The sequence below is a fragment of the Typopeltis vanoorti genome, chromosome 19, assembly GCF_054136105.1.
Source record: "Typopeltis vanoorti isolate ZY-2024b chromosome 19, IOZ_Tvanoo_1.0, whole genome shotgun sequence".
Lineage (NCBI taxonomy): Eukaryota > Metazoa > Arthropoda > Arachnida > Uropygi > Thelyphonidae > Typopeltis > Typopeltis vanoorti.
Window position 1 is genome coordinate 1,620,647 of NC_143567.1, and position 21,262 is coordinate 1,641,908.

The 21,262-nt window shown below is 34.6% G+C and overlaps 1 protein-coding gene across 1 annotated transcript in view; it reads left to right on the forward strand.

Moving 5' to 3' along the window:
- Window positions 1-21,262, forward strand: part of LOC150095816 (outer mitochondrial transmembrane helix translocase-like) — a 235,029-nt gene that overhangs the window by 23,792 nt on the left and 189,975 nt on the right. Inside the window, exon 3 of the mRNA XM_090408910.1 lies at window positions 14,321-14,498. Within this exon, the coding sequence (XP_090265036.1) occupies window positions 14,321-14,498 (178 nt within the window). The remainder of the gene's footprint in view (window positions 1-14,320; window positions 14,499-21,262) is intronic.

Below are 21,262 nucleotides of genomic sequence, written 5' to 3' on the forward strand. Positions count from 1 at the left end.
AATCTATATTTTAAAATATCAGTAGTGCCCTAAAATTGAGTAAAAAGCAAATGATGTTTTAAAAAGGGGTACTCCTAAACAAAAGTAGCCATAAAAATTAATAAAAAATGTATTAATGCTTTATGCTATCCAGAAGAGGGCGATCGCGTATTTAAGCTTAAGTGCTAGTTGTAAATTTTTTCTTCTTTTTTTGATTTAATGGAATGATGATTGGAGTCTGTAGTTCAGTCAGTATAGACAAAGCCCTTTGGTCGGAAAGACCTGGGTTCGATTCCCGTCAGTGAAGTAAGAAAACCTTTATCTGGTCTTTTTCGACTAAAGGAGAGTTAACCGGTCTCATACAGAGGTTTTTCATCCCTCAAAATAGGCAAATCATTCCCATGAACACACAAACACGGCTACAGTCATAAAATATACTACGGCAAGGAAGGCAATGGGGAAACCACCTTGCTCATAATCATCTCCCTAGTATGGTAGCATATAGCTACCCCCACCAACTGTATGGCCGAGGGAATAGGATAGGAATGATGATTGCCCTAGAAATAGTGTTAAATGACTCCATTATTTCATCTCTGGTGAAATAAGAATTGTAACATGCAAACAACCACATGTGACAAAAGCTGGAATCTTAAAGTCCTAAGAGGCTGCACTCTCTGTAAGTGCTAGTAGTCAGCCTTAGCTGTTGAGCAAGTGGGCTAAGAATTAGTTTCCCATTTTTCTAGGAGCTTTACATAACCCCATTTGAGGTTGAATTGTTTTTTAATATCTGTGGCTGATCCAGTCTGCTAGACCTAACTGATTATAATTGTGGCAGATGACATATTTATGTTCTTCCAAGATGGATGTTGGCAAAAAATTTGCAAGCTGTACTTGCATTTTGTTTTATTAAGAACAAACTGAATGATTGGCCAACTCTCATCTGGAAGAACATAAGAAATGCATCGTCTCCCAAATTATGATCACTCCGGTCTAGCAGAACATGCCTTGGACACCCTGCACAGAATTAAATGAAAATGACTACCATTCTTGACTGCACTAAGTACAAACACAGGAGTTTTTTTAAACAGCAGCTGACCTTAAAAACTAACCTAACTTCAATAAATATGGTTATTAGAAACTCCCCATGATATGGGAAACTAATTCTTGCCTAACAACCAAGGTTGCCTTCCATTTCTCACAGATGTCCTTAAGGTTTCCAGTCTAATATACTTGCCTTCTCTTTTTGTGGTTGCATTGCACATTGTCTCTCTGATGATGTCTTTGTCAGAGACAAAATATTGAAGTCATTAATCCTTTTTATTTTCATTCCTGGTGTTCACTTCTTTCCATTACTCAAAAAAAAAAAAAAAAAAAAACAAGGAAAGTCTGCTTTCAGAGTCTCTTTCCCCATAATGTTTAGTTCCGGCATTAGCCTTTCTGTAAATGTTTTCATGAGTGCTGCTCCACCGAACTACCTACCACTGTTCTTCCTCCATTTTCCTTTAAACATTTAAAAATGTTTAGAGGAAAGTGGAGAAAACTACCATACATAGTATGGTAGTTTTCTCAAATATCATTCAAGCCTTCTAGTCCCAATGCCAAAGCCATATGGCAAAACCTCTGCTCTACTAAGGCAGATCTTTTGGAATCAGTCTTCCCTATAATTTTCAGCATGAAAGCAAGCTTTCCAACCTTTTTCAAAAAACGGAGATAAAGGTTATGCATTGCACTATCATCCCATTGTACTCACCTCAGTTCTCAGAAAAGTGATGGAGGACATCATGAACAACCAACTTCTTTACTACCTAGGGATCCATTGGTTAATTAGTGATCATCAATATGGATTCCACCATTTTTGTTCTGTGGCAGGCTTCATTGTTTGGCTTTGCATTATTTCCAAGCTGCATCTTATGGTCCTCATCCTATCCTTTATGACTGGATTGTTAGCCTCCTCTCTCTCTGGTCATTCTTTGCATATTATGGTGGATAATTTGTTCTCATCTGATTTTTCTTCCAATACATATGCCTGAAGCCTGCCATAATACACTCCTCCTAATCGCTGCGTTAAATTATGCCGCATATAACGAAAGCAAACAAAGTTTGTGCATGAAGTATCTTCATGACTAGGCTATTTGTCATGAAGATATACTTGCTAATGACTTCACATCAATTGCCTTTGCATCTCAAAATTCAAAACACACATTCTATTTGGCATGCATAATGTTAAGCATTAAAGAAGGGTCACTATCCAGACCAGTTTTGATCTTTATTTGTGGTCTCATCAGTGGAAGCTATACCTAGGAAGATGCTGAGGTTAAATTAATGCGGAATCTTATATTTCCCATATTCAAGAAGTAAAAAGGTGTAACACCTTATTATTAAAATTCTCTGGATCAGAGATAGATGTAGAAAGTATTTTTCACTTGGTTACCAAGTAAATTATATTTAGTAAGAAATTATTTTTTTGTTTAATCCCAAGTTTAAACCCAAGCATAAGCAAACAAAGTTTGCATGTGAAGTATCTTCACAACTCTTTCAAAATCCATTTTGGATGAGTTGATTGTTTTCTTGCAGTTATTCTGTGCTTTGGTATAAGCAATAAAGTAGATTGGATTATTCTTGTTGAAATTTTTGGAAGAGAAAACTGTGTAGACACTGGAATGCAAATAAATAATTAACTAGCTAAAATTATTTATTTAGACCCCAAAGTTTTTTTCTAGCTTAAGCTAGCATTATCAGAGGCAATTTAACACTGCACACTCAGTGAAGACATAAACCAAAATCACCTGGATAATAAGGACAGTCACAAACTCAATAGACACATTGGCAAGGCATCGTCTTACATAATATAAACTCTTCATGCTTTAAACCACTATATAAAACCTTTAATTAGAGGAGAATGATTGCTTTCTGAGCTCTGATGTGTTGTCCCTTTTTTACAAATGTTCCAGTAGGTGATATATTTTGGACAAGAGAACTAGTATATCCTCCTGACATTTGTGAACACTTGAACACTGATTTAAATCGAGACATTTTAGTTGGAACAGCCTCTTTTTAAATAAATTGAAGGTATAGCAATGGGCTCTCCACTTTCATCCCTGATTGCTACCTCACATATTGTGAATTGTTTGAAACTTTGGCACTTATTTGGCTTCCCTTAAGCCCAAATTATGGTTGAAGTATATAGACGATATCTTTGCCATTTGGCCACAGGCTCTCTAATGTTTTACATTTCCTGGGTAATATCCATCCTCAAATTAGCTTCACCGTAGAGATGAAAAAAGGAGGAGCTCTTGTATTGTTGGATACTTTAGTTACAAGGCAAGCAAGGTAAGCCAGCCTGTTTGTGCTGAGTTGGTAGTATATTTGCTCTCCAACCAACAGGCTGCATGTTTGAATCCTTCTGTGGGCACAGATGTTTGTGATTATCTTTAGGTGGGTAATAAATTTCATCATCCAGTGTGAGACCACCTCCCCACTTCTTTGGAGGCCTGAAGTGGTTTGAAAATGTTCTGTTTGGTCTCTAGAGCTGGGCTTCTGGGCAATGTAAAAAAATAAATAAAAAATTACAAAGAAGTATATAAAATTTATACAAATAGAAAAAAATCCTTAGTCCATGTGTGGTATGACTTTACTGTAGTATAAACCTTTCATGTGTGGAAGCCACAAAAAAAGAAAAAAAGAAGGGCCCCTTATATGTTAAGTTTACTGTAAGCCCATATGTCGCTTCCATACCAATATCCAGCCCTGAAACTTGGAATTATCATTACTTCAACCTCCAGAACACATCATCAGGACCAGCACTGCACAACAGGTGCTCTATTTACATCATTCTAACAAAATGGATGCCTGAAGTGGTTTGAAAAAGTTCTGTGTTTGGTTTCTAGAGCTGGGATTCTGGCCGACGTAAAAAATAAATTAAAAAATACAAAGTATATAAAACCAAAAATCCTCTCACCAAGCTCTTTAAAAAAAAAAGAACAGGTAAATTATGCTCTTCCTGAAATGACAATCAGAACAGTATACAAACTTTTAAACAGACTATCTACTTGCCTAAGACAAATTAAGGATCACCTGCTAGACCCTCTCTCCTGCCCAGGTGTCTACAGCATCCCCTGTCAGTGTGGAACTGAATATTTTGGATAGACTGGACCAACTACTTTGGTTAGGAAAAAAGAACATAAAAAATACATCTGGAATAGAGAACCAAAAAGCAGACTATTTCAACATGCCTTAGAGAAAGACATCTTCATAAGATGGAAGGTAGCCAGGCTACTTCACTAATGCCACTTGAAATTGGAGACACTGTTCCTGGAAGTGGCACAAATTCTTCAGAACTCAGTAACAGAACAGATGGTATGATTTTACATAGATTTTGGTGCACCACCCTATCCACCCCCCATCAGCATTAGCAACAGGAATCACCATGAAGCCTCCATGCATGTGATTGTCCTTGTTATCCAGGTCATTTTCTTCACTGAGTGTGTAGTGTTAAATTTCCTCTGATAATTCTAATGAAACATTTGCTTGTAAATAAATAATTAAGTTTAGCTAGTAAATTATTTATTTGCATTCCAGTGTCTCTGTGGTTTTCTGTTGAGAAACTTTGATATGAATGATCGCAATAACTAGGGAAATTTAAACATGGAAAGGAGAATGGAGTTTGGGATGAAAGCTAGTTATGGTATGCTTGATTCTTCACTTGTACATCCTTGGTACACCTTTTGGAGAACTAGGGCTTGGTTAGCAGCTGGGAATGTAGAGCGGAATGGAGAATAAATGTTTAAACCCATACCAATGAGGATTATTTCAGCAGGTTGGAAACAGTAACCCAACCAATGGAATGAGGTATAGAAGTTGAAATTGTGCCATACACCCCAAGGGAAAAAATCCCCAAGAGAAATGACCTTGTTGTTAGGAAATTTAGACTGAAGAAAATCACCATTTAAAGAAAGGAAATCAAAAGGTTTGGAATGGTTAATGGTATTAGGATAGCGATAACTGGAAATGAACTTGAGTGAATGGTGTAGAGCAGCGTTTCTCAACCTTTCTAAGGCCAAGGACCAGTAAAATGCCTAAAACAATTCTGCAGACCACTAAATTACTGAGGCGTAGCTGGGGGGAGAGATCCGCCCTGCTTGCACCTTTTTTGGCGTTTATGAAATCTTGCCTTATTGTCTATAAAACAGCAACTAAGTGATGTAATAGATTTTGATGATTTTGCAAACAGAAAAGCAAGAAAAATAACATTTTAGAATGTTGGAATTAAAGTTTTACTTCAAAAATAAACATAGTGTTTTAATTTATTTCCCTATACGTTGTTTTGACTTTTTGTAATTTTTTTTAAAAAACCTATGTAGGAATTACCAACATTTCAGAAAAACTGTGCCATTTATAACATAATAAATCTAAAAGCATGTTTTGAAAGATATAGCAATATAATTAATTAAATTGGAAGTAAACGATTAAAAGTGTATCATCATTGAACAACGTTTTAATTTTTATTAAACAAATAAATAAGATGATATAATTATGTTACTACCTACTTTTAATGAGATCGTTGAGCTTCTCAGCCCATGCAGAGTTGCTGGATATCTGGCTCAGTATTGGTCAACTTCAGTCGAAGATTGGCACACACTAAGATGATTTCTGTATTTTGTTTTTATTTGAAGGAGCGATGAAAATCCTTTCTCACTGCAGGACGATTTTCAATGCTTCTTCAGATAACTCCGGAAATTCACTTCTCATTGAAGACAAGATCCAAAAGCGAGCCAAACCAAGATCATGGAATTGCATTTAAGCCCACTGTCACTTAAACTCAATTAACTGTTCCTTTTTCGATAACGAAAGGTCATTCTCGTGACTGCAAGCCTGAAATGGATCGCGAACCCACAGAAATTTCTTATAAAAGTTATTTGGAAAATATGTTTCAAAATTCAGTTTCAAATTTTTGAGGTGGTCACAAACCCTTTTCACAAACTCAGAATGAACAAAAATATTATTTTCCACTAAAAAGGATTCCAATGTTGGAAAAGGTGCAGATTGTCTGTCTTTTACATAATTAATCCATAAAACCAGTTTTTTCTCAAATGCCTTTAATTTGTCGTAGGCATCAAGAACAGTTAAAAAATTTCCCTGAAGGGAGATATTTAGTTCATTTAATTTCGAAAAAATGTCTGAAAGATAGGATAGTGTTGATAACTATGCTTCGTCAACAAGGAGTGATGCAAAATCAGAATTACGTTCATTTACAAATAATTAAACTTCGTGCCTTAATTGAAATAACCTTGTTAGTACTTTGCCCCTGGAAAGCCATCGAATTTCAGAATGAAGCAAAAGTTGTGTATATTCACTGCCCATTTTATTGCAGAGTACTGAAAATAACCTGTTATTTAACTGTCGAGCTTTAATAAAATTAACTAGCTTGACAGCATTGTATAGCACAGTTTTAAATTCTGGTGGCATTCCTTTGGAGGCAAACGCTTCCAAAAGGAATGTATGAAACAATGCACCCAATTCATATCCGGAGCTACTTCTTTGAACTTAGAAACAAGCCCACTATGCCTGCCTGTAAGAGCGCAAGCTCCATCTGAACAGAAGCCTATACATTTTCCCACTAGATCCTTTTGTGTATTATGTAATTATCAAGAGTATGAAATATTTCTTCTCCAGTTGTTCGGGATGACAAAGTTCTACAAAACGGAATATCATCATGAATGTTGTTATCATGCGCATATCTTATGTAGCATATTAACTGTGCATCATTTGTAACATCAGTAGTCTCGTCTATTTGTAACGCATAATAAGGGCGCTTCTTAACTCTTTCAATTAACTAAGATTCTTTGTCACCTGCCATATCATTAATTCTGCGACTGACAGTGTCATTTGAAAGAGGAATCAAATCAACATCTTTTAGTAACTCATTGCCAAACATAGTTTTTACCACATCTTTTATAGCTGGAAGTAGTAAATTTTCCCCGATAGAATGAGGTTTACCTGTTTTTGCTGTGCACAAACTTAAAGGATAGGATGCTTCCAGTGCTTTGCTATTAATGGAACCCATGGCTAAAATTATATCTTTCCCATGAGTTGCAATGAGTTGCAGTTGCAATTTGGGTTTTCTGTCAAGAAAAGCAGGTGAGTTTTTACAGACTTGGAATGTACATTATTGGGGTTGGAACTGTAAAGTAGACAGTCTGGACATGAGGTTTGCTGTTGAGTTGACTACATGGGCCGAGCACTTTCTGTATACAGTGTTTGAGTTTCGTCTCTTCATGGTGGCTGTTAAATGTATTGCTTGATTTTTGCAACAGCATTCCTTTTTTTATACTCAGTGGCACATGCTTCATCACCATTTTGATGGTTTCCTCTAGTTGATGATCTCATTCCTGCTGAGCAAAGTTAAGATCCAAATGAGATCATACACATGTTAGAGATGGAGTTTCTTTGAAGTTACTATTTACAGCAGTTATGAATTGGGATCTCTTCATCGGCATGCTGCCTGCAGGTCATGTTCATCAATCAAGTGCAGGAAGTTCATTCCATCATTACATGTGCACATAGGCCCTAACAGGTGGCCTGACAGTTTTTCTGGAGTGTAACTTGCATGTTTCAGTGAGCTTATTGATGTCATCCTTTAATGTCTTATCTGCTTCTAGAAAGTAGAGGATGATGGTGTTATATTTTTTTATTTTCTGCTTCAGTAGAGTTGTGCACTGTTTTTACAATATGGTTATGGGATTTGCTGGTGTTTTCAGCAGCAACTGGTAATCACTTTCAAGTTTCTTTTCATTGAATCATTAATTAATTAATTCATAAATAATTAAATATCTTATTTTCTGTGTATTAGGAATTAAACTACAAAATATCAAAGTTGAACTGCTCATACAGCTAAGCTTTTCTGTGTCTATAGAAAGATGAAATTTGTATCATCATATGTATTACAAAAGAGCATGCAGGATACTGCGATAGAACAACACAGTTAAGTTTGTACTATTAATAACTTCCCATCAATAACTGCATCATTTAACTTAGATCTTAGTCTTCCTCTTGGTTATTATTAGTTTTCTATTCTTCCTGACATCAAACACATTTTGATGACTAAAATAAAGAGCCAAAAGGCTTCAGTTTGGCGATGCAAAATTATATAAGCAAAGTAGATATCCTTTTATTTCAAGTTCCTTAGTATTGAACGAGAGTTTCTGCCTGATCTCTGAAGAGAACCAGCCATTTCGAAACAGCTATCAGGCCAGTGAAACCTCATCAAAATGGACTAATAAAAGGTGAATATATATATAGACACTTTGGCAGCGCCTATGTCTTTTAAGTAGCCCACACTAAGGCAACTCGTGAATGCTGGGGAGTGTATTCCTGTAAGGTCTCTGGTCAACTTACCTTATGAAACTTTCATAGTTTCTATATTCAGCTTTGAAATAATGCTGGATCCACTTTGCTTATGCATATTTTGATACTATTTTGTCTGTTAAAGTGACCATAACCACCTTTTATATCAACTCTCCTCATGCATTTTGAATTGTGATTGAGAGTTATGATCGAAGTCTTGTTTCTTTCTAAAAGCTTCATTTTTAATATGTTTCTGTTACTTATACCTATTCACTATATTACTGCTAAGATGGTCTCCATGATTTACCACAACACCTACTTTTTTCCTTATTATTTATTAGCTGTCATGTTGTACCATCATTTAATATTTTGTATTTTCGTTTATGCCAATAAGAATACAATTTCGTCGGCTAAATCCCAAATTGCTAACCCATCTTCATTCGTTCAGTATCCAGGTAGATACCTAACAGGGTGCACCACAAGAAGGTGAGGATTGGACAATAGGTCAGAAGTCCTCATCGGTTCTTCGCATTCCTATAAAGGCTATGTGGAGGTCTCCTCTCAGTTATACAGCTTTGACTCTTCAGTGGCAAATTCTGAAGAAAAAACTGATTGATTCAGCCAGAGAGGCATGTGGTGAGGTTGTCTGCAAGGTTAGAAAAATGAGAACTCCAAGATAGACCCAGGAAATTAAAGAGGCAGTGAAAGAAAAGAAGAAAGCATATCAAAATTTCCTGGCAAATAAGTCAGCTTGTGCTCTTAGAGAATATAGAGACAAATTTGAAAAAGCTAAAAACTGTAAACTGACAAAAGTCATGGAAAGACTTTGGTAAGAACATAGAAAATAAATATCAAGAAGGTGGCAAGATATTCTGGAGGTTGTTGAAGAAGCTCAGAAATGGAGGAAAGAGTACTGTCAAAGGAATTAGAGATGATAAAGGTGACATGAAAACTGGAGAAAAAAGATGAAGTATGGAAGTCCTTGAAGTATGGAGCAATTACTTCGAAAAATTGCTAAATGAAACAAGCATTGATAGCAACATCATCATAACACTAATTATGGGTATTGACCATATTGGTCTGTTCCGGTCTCATTATCCATCCAATATCTTTTTTTGAGGTCTACCTGCCTTCGCTTTCCAATTGGCTTAAGCAGTGATAGCACAGTGGTAAAAAAACACTCAACAAGCATGCAGTCAGGAATATATATCCATACTTGAAATAGAAAAAGCCATCAAAAGCCTGAAATGTGGAAAGGCAGCAGGAGTAGATGATATTCGACCAGAAATGCTCAAGTATGGAGGTATAAAAGTCTTACAGTGGCTGCACTGCATAGTTGAGAAGGCCTGGACAGAGGGACAAAGTCTGGATGATTGGAGTAGAGCTCTCAAAGTACCTATATATAAAAAGGAAAATAAAACTAAATGTGAGAATTACAGAGGTATTTCTCTGCTGAATGTTCCTGGTAAGATTTACACAACTATATTTGAGAAACGGTTGAGAAGGATTGTGGAAGATAAGCTTGGTGAAGAGCAATCTGGATTCAGGCCAAATAGAGGCTGTCAGGATCAGATCTTCAATTTACAACCAATAGTTGAGAAATCATGGGAATATAACAAAGATTTGTGTTTAAGTTTTGTAGACCTGAAAAGGCATATAACAAGGTGCTAAGAGAGAAGCTATTCAATACGTTACAGTTATATGGTGTCAGTGGGGCATTATATCAAGCAATACTTAGTTTTTATTTGAGTTGTTAGTCAGCAGTTAGAATTGAAGGAAGTACAGGAAGATGACTTAATGTTAATTCTGGTTTCAGACAAGGATGTACATCATCTCCTCTGTTATTCACTATCTATAGGGATCACATTGTGAAGGAAAGTGATATTAAACCTGATATCAAAATTGGAGATGTTAATGTCAGCTTTTTGCCTTATTGTGGATGATGTTTTACTTCTAAATAAATCCGCTACAAGTCTGCAAGATTCCCTGACTAAATTCACTGACTGTTGTAATAGATATGATATGAAGGTCGGCAATAACAAGAGAGAGACAATTAAAATAGGCAGAAGCATTGAAAATATCAAATGCATTGTGAATGGAGAACCTATAGAACAAGTAAATAAATTTCTGCTACTTTCTACTACGATTTTTAGTGAAGATGGAAATTAAATATGGAAATAGACCACAGAATCAACAGAGCTGGAATGGTAGGATGTCAACTGAATAAATTTATATGGAATAAGAGAAAAATTAGTTAAAACACTAAATTAGCTGTATACAAGATGGTGTTCAAACCAGTTTTTAATTATGGATCTGAGAGCTGGGTCAGAAGTGAAACACTTGACCAATCACTAGAGACTGTAGATATGATTCCTGAGAAAGATTAGGGGCATGAGCAGATGGCATCAATGGCAATATCACATTAAAAATGAGGATATTAGGAAAGAACTCGACATTTTCAGCATCCAGGAATGTGTTAGCAGAGCTGATCTCAGGTGATGTGGTCAATTAAACAGAATGGGCAAAGAAAGATTAGCAAAACAAGCATTCTCTTTCAGGTTGGCAGAAAAATGATGCAGAGGAAGACCAAGATATAGATGGATTGATATGGTAAAAAAGTGCCTTAGAAGATAGAATTATAAGATCTGATAATGTTGGAGTCTGGACAGGTTACAGATTGATTTGGAGGAAAATTATTGATAGGAAGTTATTAATGATGTAACTTTTTCATGTAGTACTATCATATCTTGTACATCCCTTGAGGGTATATGGGAGGAATTTGATGATGATGACTTATTAGCTTGTTACTTATTTTTTCTTTATTAGCTGATTATTATTATTAAATATCAAATATAGGTGAACATATCCATTCAGACAATATAAACTTCAAGGTCTTAGACTCTTTGAATAAATGGGCACACAACTTTTCCACCAATACCGTCTTCACTGTAGTACATACAAACATAAGAAGTATAAAAAAAAACACTAACATTGATAATACTGTTCAACTACACTACGACAAATATAGCTCCGCTAATACTGACTGAAGTTGCAATAAACGACACAGAAATTTATGCATACTATTATAATTATTATTCCTGACACCTCCAAGGAGTCTGAAGACTCATCGTGGGAGGACACCTATAGCTGTCCAACCACTACACTGAACCTCTACTACGAATCATCTCCATCAACGCCATTAATAATTACCAAACCTACAACTTATGTAGACCAAACAAAAGAGGAGGTGGCATCGTAACATTTATCAAAGAAAAATACAATGTGACTGAAAAAGAAACTCGTTTCGAACATGCAGAAACACTAATTTTGGAAATCGCAAATAGCCACAAACATAGCATCAAATACACAATAAACATAATATACAGATCGCCAGATAATAATCCACTCAGCTTTCTTCATGAGTTAGAAGCATGGCTAAGCGGCATCGAACCCCATATAACACATAGGCTCATCCTAATAGGAGACATTAATATAAATACTCTTGACCATGCCTTCAACCACTAACACATACCTTGATATACTAAGTCAGTACAACATAAACCCTACCATTAACTCCCCAACAAGAGAAGAAATACTCAACAATTCACTAACACAATCATGCATTGATCATATCAAGATACGGGCTCCCATCTATACATAATCGTCATCAGTAATTAGCGTAAAAATTTCCAATCACTACTTTGTCTCAACTTCATTTTATTACGTTACCTACCCCCCCCCCTTCCCACCACCACAAAAGTCGACAAAACTCGATCATATTAAAGTGCATTGAAAAAAATCGATAATCATGTAAAAAATACAGACTGGAATTGCCTACTTAAAATAAATGATCCTGTAACATTATATGAGAATTTCCAACTAAAGTTCACAGAAATATAGGAAAAAGCAACAAAGCCTACACAAACATGCAGACAGCAATCCATGGATAAATGGCAATATACTAAATAGTATTACTGTAAAAAAAAATCTATGGAAAAAAACTAAAAAAAAGTCACCCAGTAACACACACTTACAAACCTTATACAAAAACACAAGAAATCAACTAATAACAAAAATTCATAGGGAAAAAAGACACTACAGCTTCCAAAAATTCCTGGAATATAATGACAACATGAAGCAAACATGGGCTACACTCAACGAATTAGTAACTCGAAAAAAGAAAACTTCAGCACAAGATTTTATTGCAAAAAGTTTTGGTCAGGACACAAACCAAGAGGAACTAGCAGACTCATTCAACCATTCCTTCACAAACAATATCACACAACTCAAAAAAGACAATCTACCAACAATCAACAAAAAACTACCGACACAAAGTCAACAACAAACTATGCATTTTCCACCCATAACAAAACAGGGACTGAAAGAAGTACTCTTCAACTAAAACCAAAGACCACTCCAGGAATAGATAAAATAAGACTCACAGACCTTTTCACACACTTTGAACAAATAAATCCAATACTTTTGAGATTCTTGAACATAATATTCGACACTAGCATTATTCCACAACAACTAAAAACTGCAATAATTACGCCGATTTACAAACATTGTAAAAGAAACTACTCAGAACTACAGACCGATATCTTCTACCTTACCAGTAATTTCAACATCATCTAACCAATACGGCTTTCAGAAAACAAAAAGCACCATTAACACTAATATACACATCACAAATCACCAGCATCCAATGCCTACATCCCATCCATAAACAGTAACAACAACATAAATAGTGAAGGCTAATCCCACTATCTTCCTAAAAGCTAGCCCAAGCTTCGAAGTAGGTGGGATTAATCCGCCTCTTTCATATGCATGTAATCCTTATAATCAAAGATTGCAGATTATGTAACAAAACAGTCAGTAAGGTGTATAACAATAATGAAGATACTGATAACATTATTCTGATAAGCTCTGCAAAGCTTCGAGGAAGAAGCCACCCAAAGAAACAAGTAAATATTATAATCAATTTAATAAAAAATGAATCATTGTAAATTTAAATGAATCATTGTAAATATGAATGTGAAAAAAGATGTAAAACACATTGTTAATATCATTATTTATGCAATTTAAATAAGATATTTTCCTAGCATTCTGTACTGAAAAAAAAAAATTATATTGATAGATAATATGTAATCTATTCTGTGTAACTGAACTATAACTGATTATAAACTATTACTAAAATCGTTATTACGACTAATAACACGAATTGTTGAACTATATGACTTGCACGCTGTAACAAAGTATGGGACAAATTGGAATCTGAATTGAACCACAAGTGAAAAATTGTAGTATTATCTTTTAAATTATATGTAATTTGTATTGAATTGTATGTATTATTTAAATATGTGTATTATATGTATTATATAAATTGTATGTATATGTATATAATTTATTTGACAGATAATAAAGTACCATTCGACAAAAAAAAGAATTATTATTATTATTATTTTGAACCAGATACTTGTCAAAAACTTTTCAAAAAGTTTTTGAAAGGCACTTTGTTTTTCAAACAGTTCTGTTAAGCTAGTCCAAGAAAAAAAAACAGCATGTTATGAGATGCTCAAAACCTAAACTTCAGCTTCACACTCAGTCTGACACTGGAGTAATGTGTTGATGATTTATGCATTACCTTTTTTTAAAATTTTCACTACAGATAATAGGGAATATGCAAATACATACTCTAACCAACATTTGAACATAAAATGATTTTTCTATTAAATCTTAAAGAATGATATTTCAACTAAATGTTACTTGAATATTAAAGAATCTTTCATTTTCATATGATTTTTACCTTCTCTCTCTCTCTCTTCTCTCTCCCCCCAAAAAAATAAAACGTGAATCTTTATTTGTTAAATGAAACCAGGCCCCAAATTGTGGATGATACAGTAATCAATACAGTATCTCAGATTTTGTATTTTGTACTTTTAATGCTTTTAAAGAATTGGCAAAATCAGTATAGCAAAATGTGTATATATATTTACAGCTTTCTGATTATGAATTATCAATAGCAGCCCAATTAGTAGATCCAACAAGTATTAATATATCTTGGGAGGATATTGCTGGACTGGATGATGTCATTCAGGAAATCAGAGAAACTGTTATTCTTCCTATACAAAAGAGGGAGCTTTTTATAGGATCACAACTCATTCAGCCTCCTAAAGGTAATTACAAGCAGATTTAATTTTCTACTTAATTTTTACATATATTGGAGCAGTAATTTTCCGTTGTTTATTTTATTATGAGATATTAAAAACATCTATTTCAGAAATATTTTTATTGAAGTTATATGTGGTGTATCCAAAAAGTGGTTCATTCCATGAAAGCATGTCACATGACATAAATATTGTTGAAAAGGTCTCTGTTATGTTCATCATATGTTCTTTGTTTTTGGACAATTTTATGCAGATTTTTTTTTGGAATGTTTTTTTTTTTTTTTTTTTTTTTTTAAATTCTCACTAGAAATATTTTTTGCTGTTTAGATCACTAAATGGCAGTGGCGAATTTTCCATGCTTTCTGCACAAGCTCATTAATTGAGAAAGAAGTAATATTTATTTGTTAATAAATGCATGCATTTATAAGCATTCTATTTAGGCTTTTATTTTTGTAGGTAGAAGATGTTTTAAGCTTGCGCAGCAATAATTGAGCTTTGCGTTGTGTATCAAAGGCTGATGCTAGTCAAGCTACCTTGACTTGCTCGGTTGTGGGAGCATCCAGGTCCTCACTTCAGCACTGTGATTTCATGCACGCATAGCCATTTCCGCTCCCTCCATGTCATCTCACCCTGTTGCTTAAACACGGCCCATACGCAGCCAAAGTAGCTCTAGCCAGTGAGCTTCAGCCAGCCTTTACAAGTGTGTATTGCTTGGGAAAATTAAGTTGCAACCTTTTATGACTTTTTATGACGATGTTATTGACCAGTTCATAAAGAAGAACTGTAGGGTAGAATTTGTATTCAAATAGCTAAATTGAAAAAGATAGAATATCATTTGTAAAATAATGTTGTATTTGTATGATTAAATGTACATAAATTTCTAAATACATGTAACCCTCATACAACGCAGTTTCGATATAATGCAGTCTAAAATTGTAGTAACCCTTGTTGAATGCGGTACTTATACAACACGGTTCCGATAAAAACACGGTCTACAAATTGTAGTAACCCTTTATCTTTTCATATGTTTTTCACTGCGGGACTTAAAAATCAAATTTTATCTTTAAATTTGTGTCTGCCTGTATCCCGCATGTAATTATAAGTAACGAATTTATATTAGGGGAAATACCCTTTAGCACGCACGTACCTCAATTGTTTACCATATAAAACGTTTATTGTTGAAAATTGTCCTTGTTTCTGCCAGGAAAGTGCATTAAAAATCATAAGTGTGTTTCTCAAGCTGAGCACTTTATTTTCTGGTGAGTTACATACAGTGTGTAATGCTTGGTTTTTTGTGTAAAAAATTATTTTTATAGTAATGGCCACAAACTGCAACGAAAGGGAAAAACCAGCATTGAAAACGAAATTAATTTCTCTCGAAGCAAAATATTCAAAATCCTTGATCGGTTGAAAAATGGAGAAAAACCGGAGTTTTTGCAGGGACTTTGAATTTAAATGAATCAACAATTGGAACAATTAAACAAAATGAACATAAAATCCGAGAAAGTGTTTATTGCTGGGTCAACGATAAGTGCAAAACGCGTTGCTCGTGTATACGATATTCTAATGGAAAAATGGAGAAATCTCTAATGATTTCGATAGAAGATTGCACCTCAAAAGAAAATTCCTATGGATGGAAATCTTATTAAAGAAAAAAATCTCAAAGCTTATAAACATTTATAGTTCAGACCAGGTGTTCAATGCAGATGAATCCGGGTTATATTGGAATAAAGTGCAAAAACGCACCTATATTTCGAAAAATGAAAGATCAGCTCCTGGATTCAAAGTTTCCAAAGATAGAATTACTCTACTGTTTTGTAGTAATTCATCAGGTGATTACATGACAAAACCAGTGTTTATTAACCAATCCTCAAATCCTCGTGCTATGAAAGATTAAAATATGCACTATTTTATTTTGCCTAAAACATTTATGCATTATGTGCATTGAAGTTTAAGTACAATTTGTAATTTTTATACTTTTATACTATTTATTTGTTTCATAGTTTATATGTTTTCTTAACTTACATAAATTACCTGAATTAAATAAAAATATTTTTTTTGTTGGATATGTCATTGTTGTTTATATAATTTAAAAAAAATAAATGATTTCAGAACATAACCCTATTTTTTCAATGTGATCTGAGACTCGTATAACCCGATTTATATAATGCAGCATTTCTGCAGAACTTAACCTCCGCGTTATACGAGAGTTACCTGTACATAGTTTTAAATGTATAATAAATTTAGTTTAATCCTTTATCCAAGTGTGAGCAAACAAAGTTTGCGCCTGAAAGTATCTTCAGGACTGGGTTAAGGTGGTACACACCAGGGCAACTCGTTGCAAGGTGGAGCAAGATCCAACACTCCTATCCTAGTATCTCCTATAATGCAAAACACATCTCCTTGCGGATATGTCTATTGTTATGCATTAAGGGAAGGGCCACTACCCAGACCGGTTTCGACCTTTATTGAGGTCTCTTCAGTGGGAGCCAGGCCCAGGTCGAGATATCAGGCAGAAGCATTTGCAGGTCATCTCCACCTATAGGAATTGCCAATTGGTGTGCCACCCTTTTTTTAATAAATTACTCTGGATTTAGAGAAAGATGTTGAAAGTTTATTTTCCACTTGGTTAGAGTATAATAAATTTAGTTTAATCCTTTATCCAAGTGTGAGCAAACAAAGTTTGCGCCTGAAAGTATCTTCAGGACTGGGTTAAGGTGGTACACACCAGGGCAACTCGTTGCAAAGGTGGAGCAAGATCCAACACTCCTATCCTAGTATCTCCTATAATGCAAAACACATCTCCTTGCGGATATGTCTATTGTTATGCATTAAGGGAAGGGCCACTACCCAGACCGGTTTCGACCTTTATTGAGGTCTCTTCAGTGGGAGCCAGGCCCAAGTCGAGATATCAGGCAGAAGCATTTGCCGGTCATCTCCACCTATAGGAATTGCCAATTGGTGTGCCACCCTTTTTTTAATAAATTACTCTGGATTTAGAGAAAGATGTTGAAAGTTTATTTTCCACTTGGTTAGAGTATAATAAATTTAGTTTAATCCTTTATCCAAGTGTGAGCAAACAAAGTTTGCGCCTGAAAGTATCTTCAGGACTGGGTTAAGGTGGTACACACCAGGGCAACTTGTTTGCAACGAGTTGCCCTGGTGTGTACCACCTTAACCCAGTCCTGAAGATACTTTCAGGCGCAAACTTTGTTTGCTCACACTTGGATAAAGGATTAAACTAAATTTATTATACTCTAACCAAGTGGAAAATAAACTTTCAACATAGTTTTAAATGGTCAGTAATTCGTTATTCCATTAATCAGACTTCAATCACACCTCTCATTCTCTGAATGATAACAAGAGCAAGCGTGAATTTCAAGACCAGCATTCGCCCCTGCTAAATGCAAATGTGGAAAAGAATATTCACTTTGGAAAATTACTAGATATTAATTTGTAGAGGATGCAGGGTCAATCTCATTTGGTTAACAGGAGACAATATCCCAGCTTGGAAAAAGAAGTATTTTTTTTCAAGTTCAGGAACTGCAAAACACTTTGCTCTTTTCTCACATTGTCAAGATTGTTTAATGCCATTAATGAAAAGTTAAGGTTCGGAGTGTTCCTTTCCATTTATGAAAGGGAACATCCTAAAGAACAGGTCTTTAAAACCAGAAAGTACAAGGAATCTAATTAATGATTGGGTTTTATTTTTCATCTCATTTTTTTTTTTTTTTTTTTTTAAAACAAGTGTAACAGAATGAGAATCCTGTTGAGAGATTGCCTTATGCAAAACAATCAGAATTATTCTCATATGGTGACAATAAAATAACAAATCAAGCAAAAAAATATTGAATAGGTAGATTAAACTAAACGATATGAATAGTACTGGCGAAGTATATTAATTCCTAAACAGATTGTGTTAATTAATATCCTTGTGCTGAATTTCATAATGAATCTATTTGCAGAATAGGCTTAATAATGTGTATGGGATGGTCATTTATAATAATTATAAATAACCATTCCATACACATTATTATTGTTATTATGATTATTAGCATCTGACCTTGGAGTCAGAGACTCATCATGGGAGGTACACACTATCGCACACAATGCTCATCCAACTGTGTCTTAAATTGATTTAGTGTGTCTACATTCACAACACACTTAGGCAAAACATTCCGCCAACCTCTCTCCACACAAAGAACCTGCTCCTCATTCCTCTGCTCACACCCTCCTTATATAATTTCCAGCAATGGCCTCTTGTTCTACACCCCTCTCCTATTAAGGAACACTTATCTACTAACTTCAAGCTGTGTGTGTGCGTGCAAACCATAAGATGGATGATAATTGCATTGCTGGGCTCAGTAGCATGCTACATTTGTTTTTATGAATTCAGCCATTAAAAATCATCACTTTAAGATTGTTGATGAATGCTTTGAAGCTTTTGAATGATAAATTCAAGCATTACTTGCATTTTAAATTATTATGGACAGGATAGAAGATGACAGTTTTGAAACATTGTCACCTTGACAATGGATGATCAATCCTTCATAGATTGAAGGAGGAGTCAAACTCAAAAGAAGATAGTGAAAATGAATCAAGGATTTTGCAGAGTGTAAAAATCTCACATAAATGTTTCATTTATTATGTTAGTTTTTAACAGTGTTAGGTATAGTGAGAGAAAATTTCAGTAATGAAAAATAGTTTTGTTTTATGATAAAATAATCTAACAAATATATACATATTTACCTGTGTTTTATTAATGCATTTGTATGCTGAGTATTACCGCAGCCACCATGTGGTTAAGCAGTAGTGTAACGAAAGGAGACTTAAACGAATTGAAGTAATAAATTTGTTTACTATTATAATCCTTGAGGAGTTACAAGGAAACAACACTGCATGTACTGCCTATGATTGTATTTTTGTTTATAGTAATGTTCTTATGACATACACTATTACAATGTATTGAACACTGTGGTAATGGCAACAATGTTGTCAGTGATTTTTGCTTTGAATCTTGGTAACAGATGTGTTCATTAGTTGTTGTTTTTAGAACAGCTGTTACTGGGGTAACAAGAACACTAATAAGCAAGCAAGGAAGGAGAGCCGGAAAGGTGGAATAAACTTCCGAGTTAAGTTCTCTGATCTTGGAAAAGTTTTTATATGCATATTTAACTACTCTCCAAGGATATGGAATTGTGAACTTAATAATTGAAGGACAGTATAATGTATCAAGTATATGAGGAGCAAGTGATATATATTCCAAGGAGCAAGATAGAATCTACAGTAAAATTCCTTTTATTCGAAGTGCATTTGGAACTGCTCAATTAAATGTATTTCTATTTGTGAGCAATTATTCTTCATGCCTACTTCTGCAAAAATGAAAGAAAGATGTGTTTAAGGAAACTTGCAAGTATAGTAATCAAGTTAGGCCTTTTAATTTTTATTTTGTTTTGAGGAATTTAAGAGATGAGATTTAAGGGGTAAAAGGAAATAATAAAATAATTGATGTAAAGGAACTTCCCATACAATGAAGTGAAACTGCAGAACTTTTAGCTGAATGCTTTGCTCAGTTTGTATAGTATTTGATGTTATTCTTCAGAAATGTATTTTAACTATGAGAGTCAGAGTGAAAGAATTTTACTGATCTCAAATTATGTAATTTTAGAATGGCATATAGATATATCTGAATATGTAATAAGAATTACATATACGGAATATACTGATTGTGATTCTGTAGCGAATATGAAATATTCTCAGATCTTTTTAGAGAGATAAAGAGAAATTACTTACTATACAGAATTTGTATCTGTTGTATATATTTATATATTTACAGTAAATATTTATTATTATTATTATTAACATCTATGCCTTAAATTGATCCAGGCAATGCATTCCACTCACCAATGACTTTCCATGTAAAGAACATGCTCCTCACTCTGCTCACACCATCCTTATACAGTTTCCAGGGATGGCTTCTTGTTGTACCCCCCCTTCTCCAATCATATCAACCTGATAACAACCCCCCCCCCTGGCTAACTTGTATGTCTCAGTCATATCCTCCTCTTCCTCTTATTCATGGGACTTTGTAATTAACATTCTCTCAATCTGTCCTAAGCATTCTAAAGACAAATGACCACCTTTGTGTAAACTCACTGAATCAATCTCTGGACTGTTTTTAACATATCCTTGTCATCATGAAAACCCAGTGACCAACTCTGTGCACAATAATCCATATAAAGCCTCTTAAGGCCATACACAATAGCATCACAACTTCTTTATTTCTGTACATCAGGGTCCTCCACATCATTGCCATTATCCAATGTGATTACTTCACAACTTGTGCAGTGTGACCCCTGAATTTCTGGTCCTTGTCCACCACCAATCCAGATCTCTCATCTCCTCTATTTCCTTTAAAGTTTCCACACCAAGTATATACTTTGCATCTCATAGTTGCTTACTAAATTTTTAAACCATACATGGCACACCACTAGTGAGACCTTCCTCTTTTGGAATACTGTACCTCCCCCATATACAACTTTCTGATACCTATCTGGCAGCCAGTCACCAGTCCAATTGAGAAGTCTTTTATCCACTCCTATCCATTTCAGTTTATTTAACAGCTTATCATGTGGCAGTCTATCAAATGCTTTTGCAAAATCTAAATATATCACTGTATATGCATCTCCCTTGTCCAAGACATTTGTCACCTTTTTGTAGTACATAAGTAAGTTAGTAAAATATGATCTCTCTTTAACAAACCCAGAGAATAC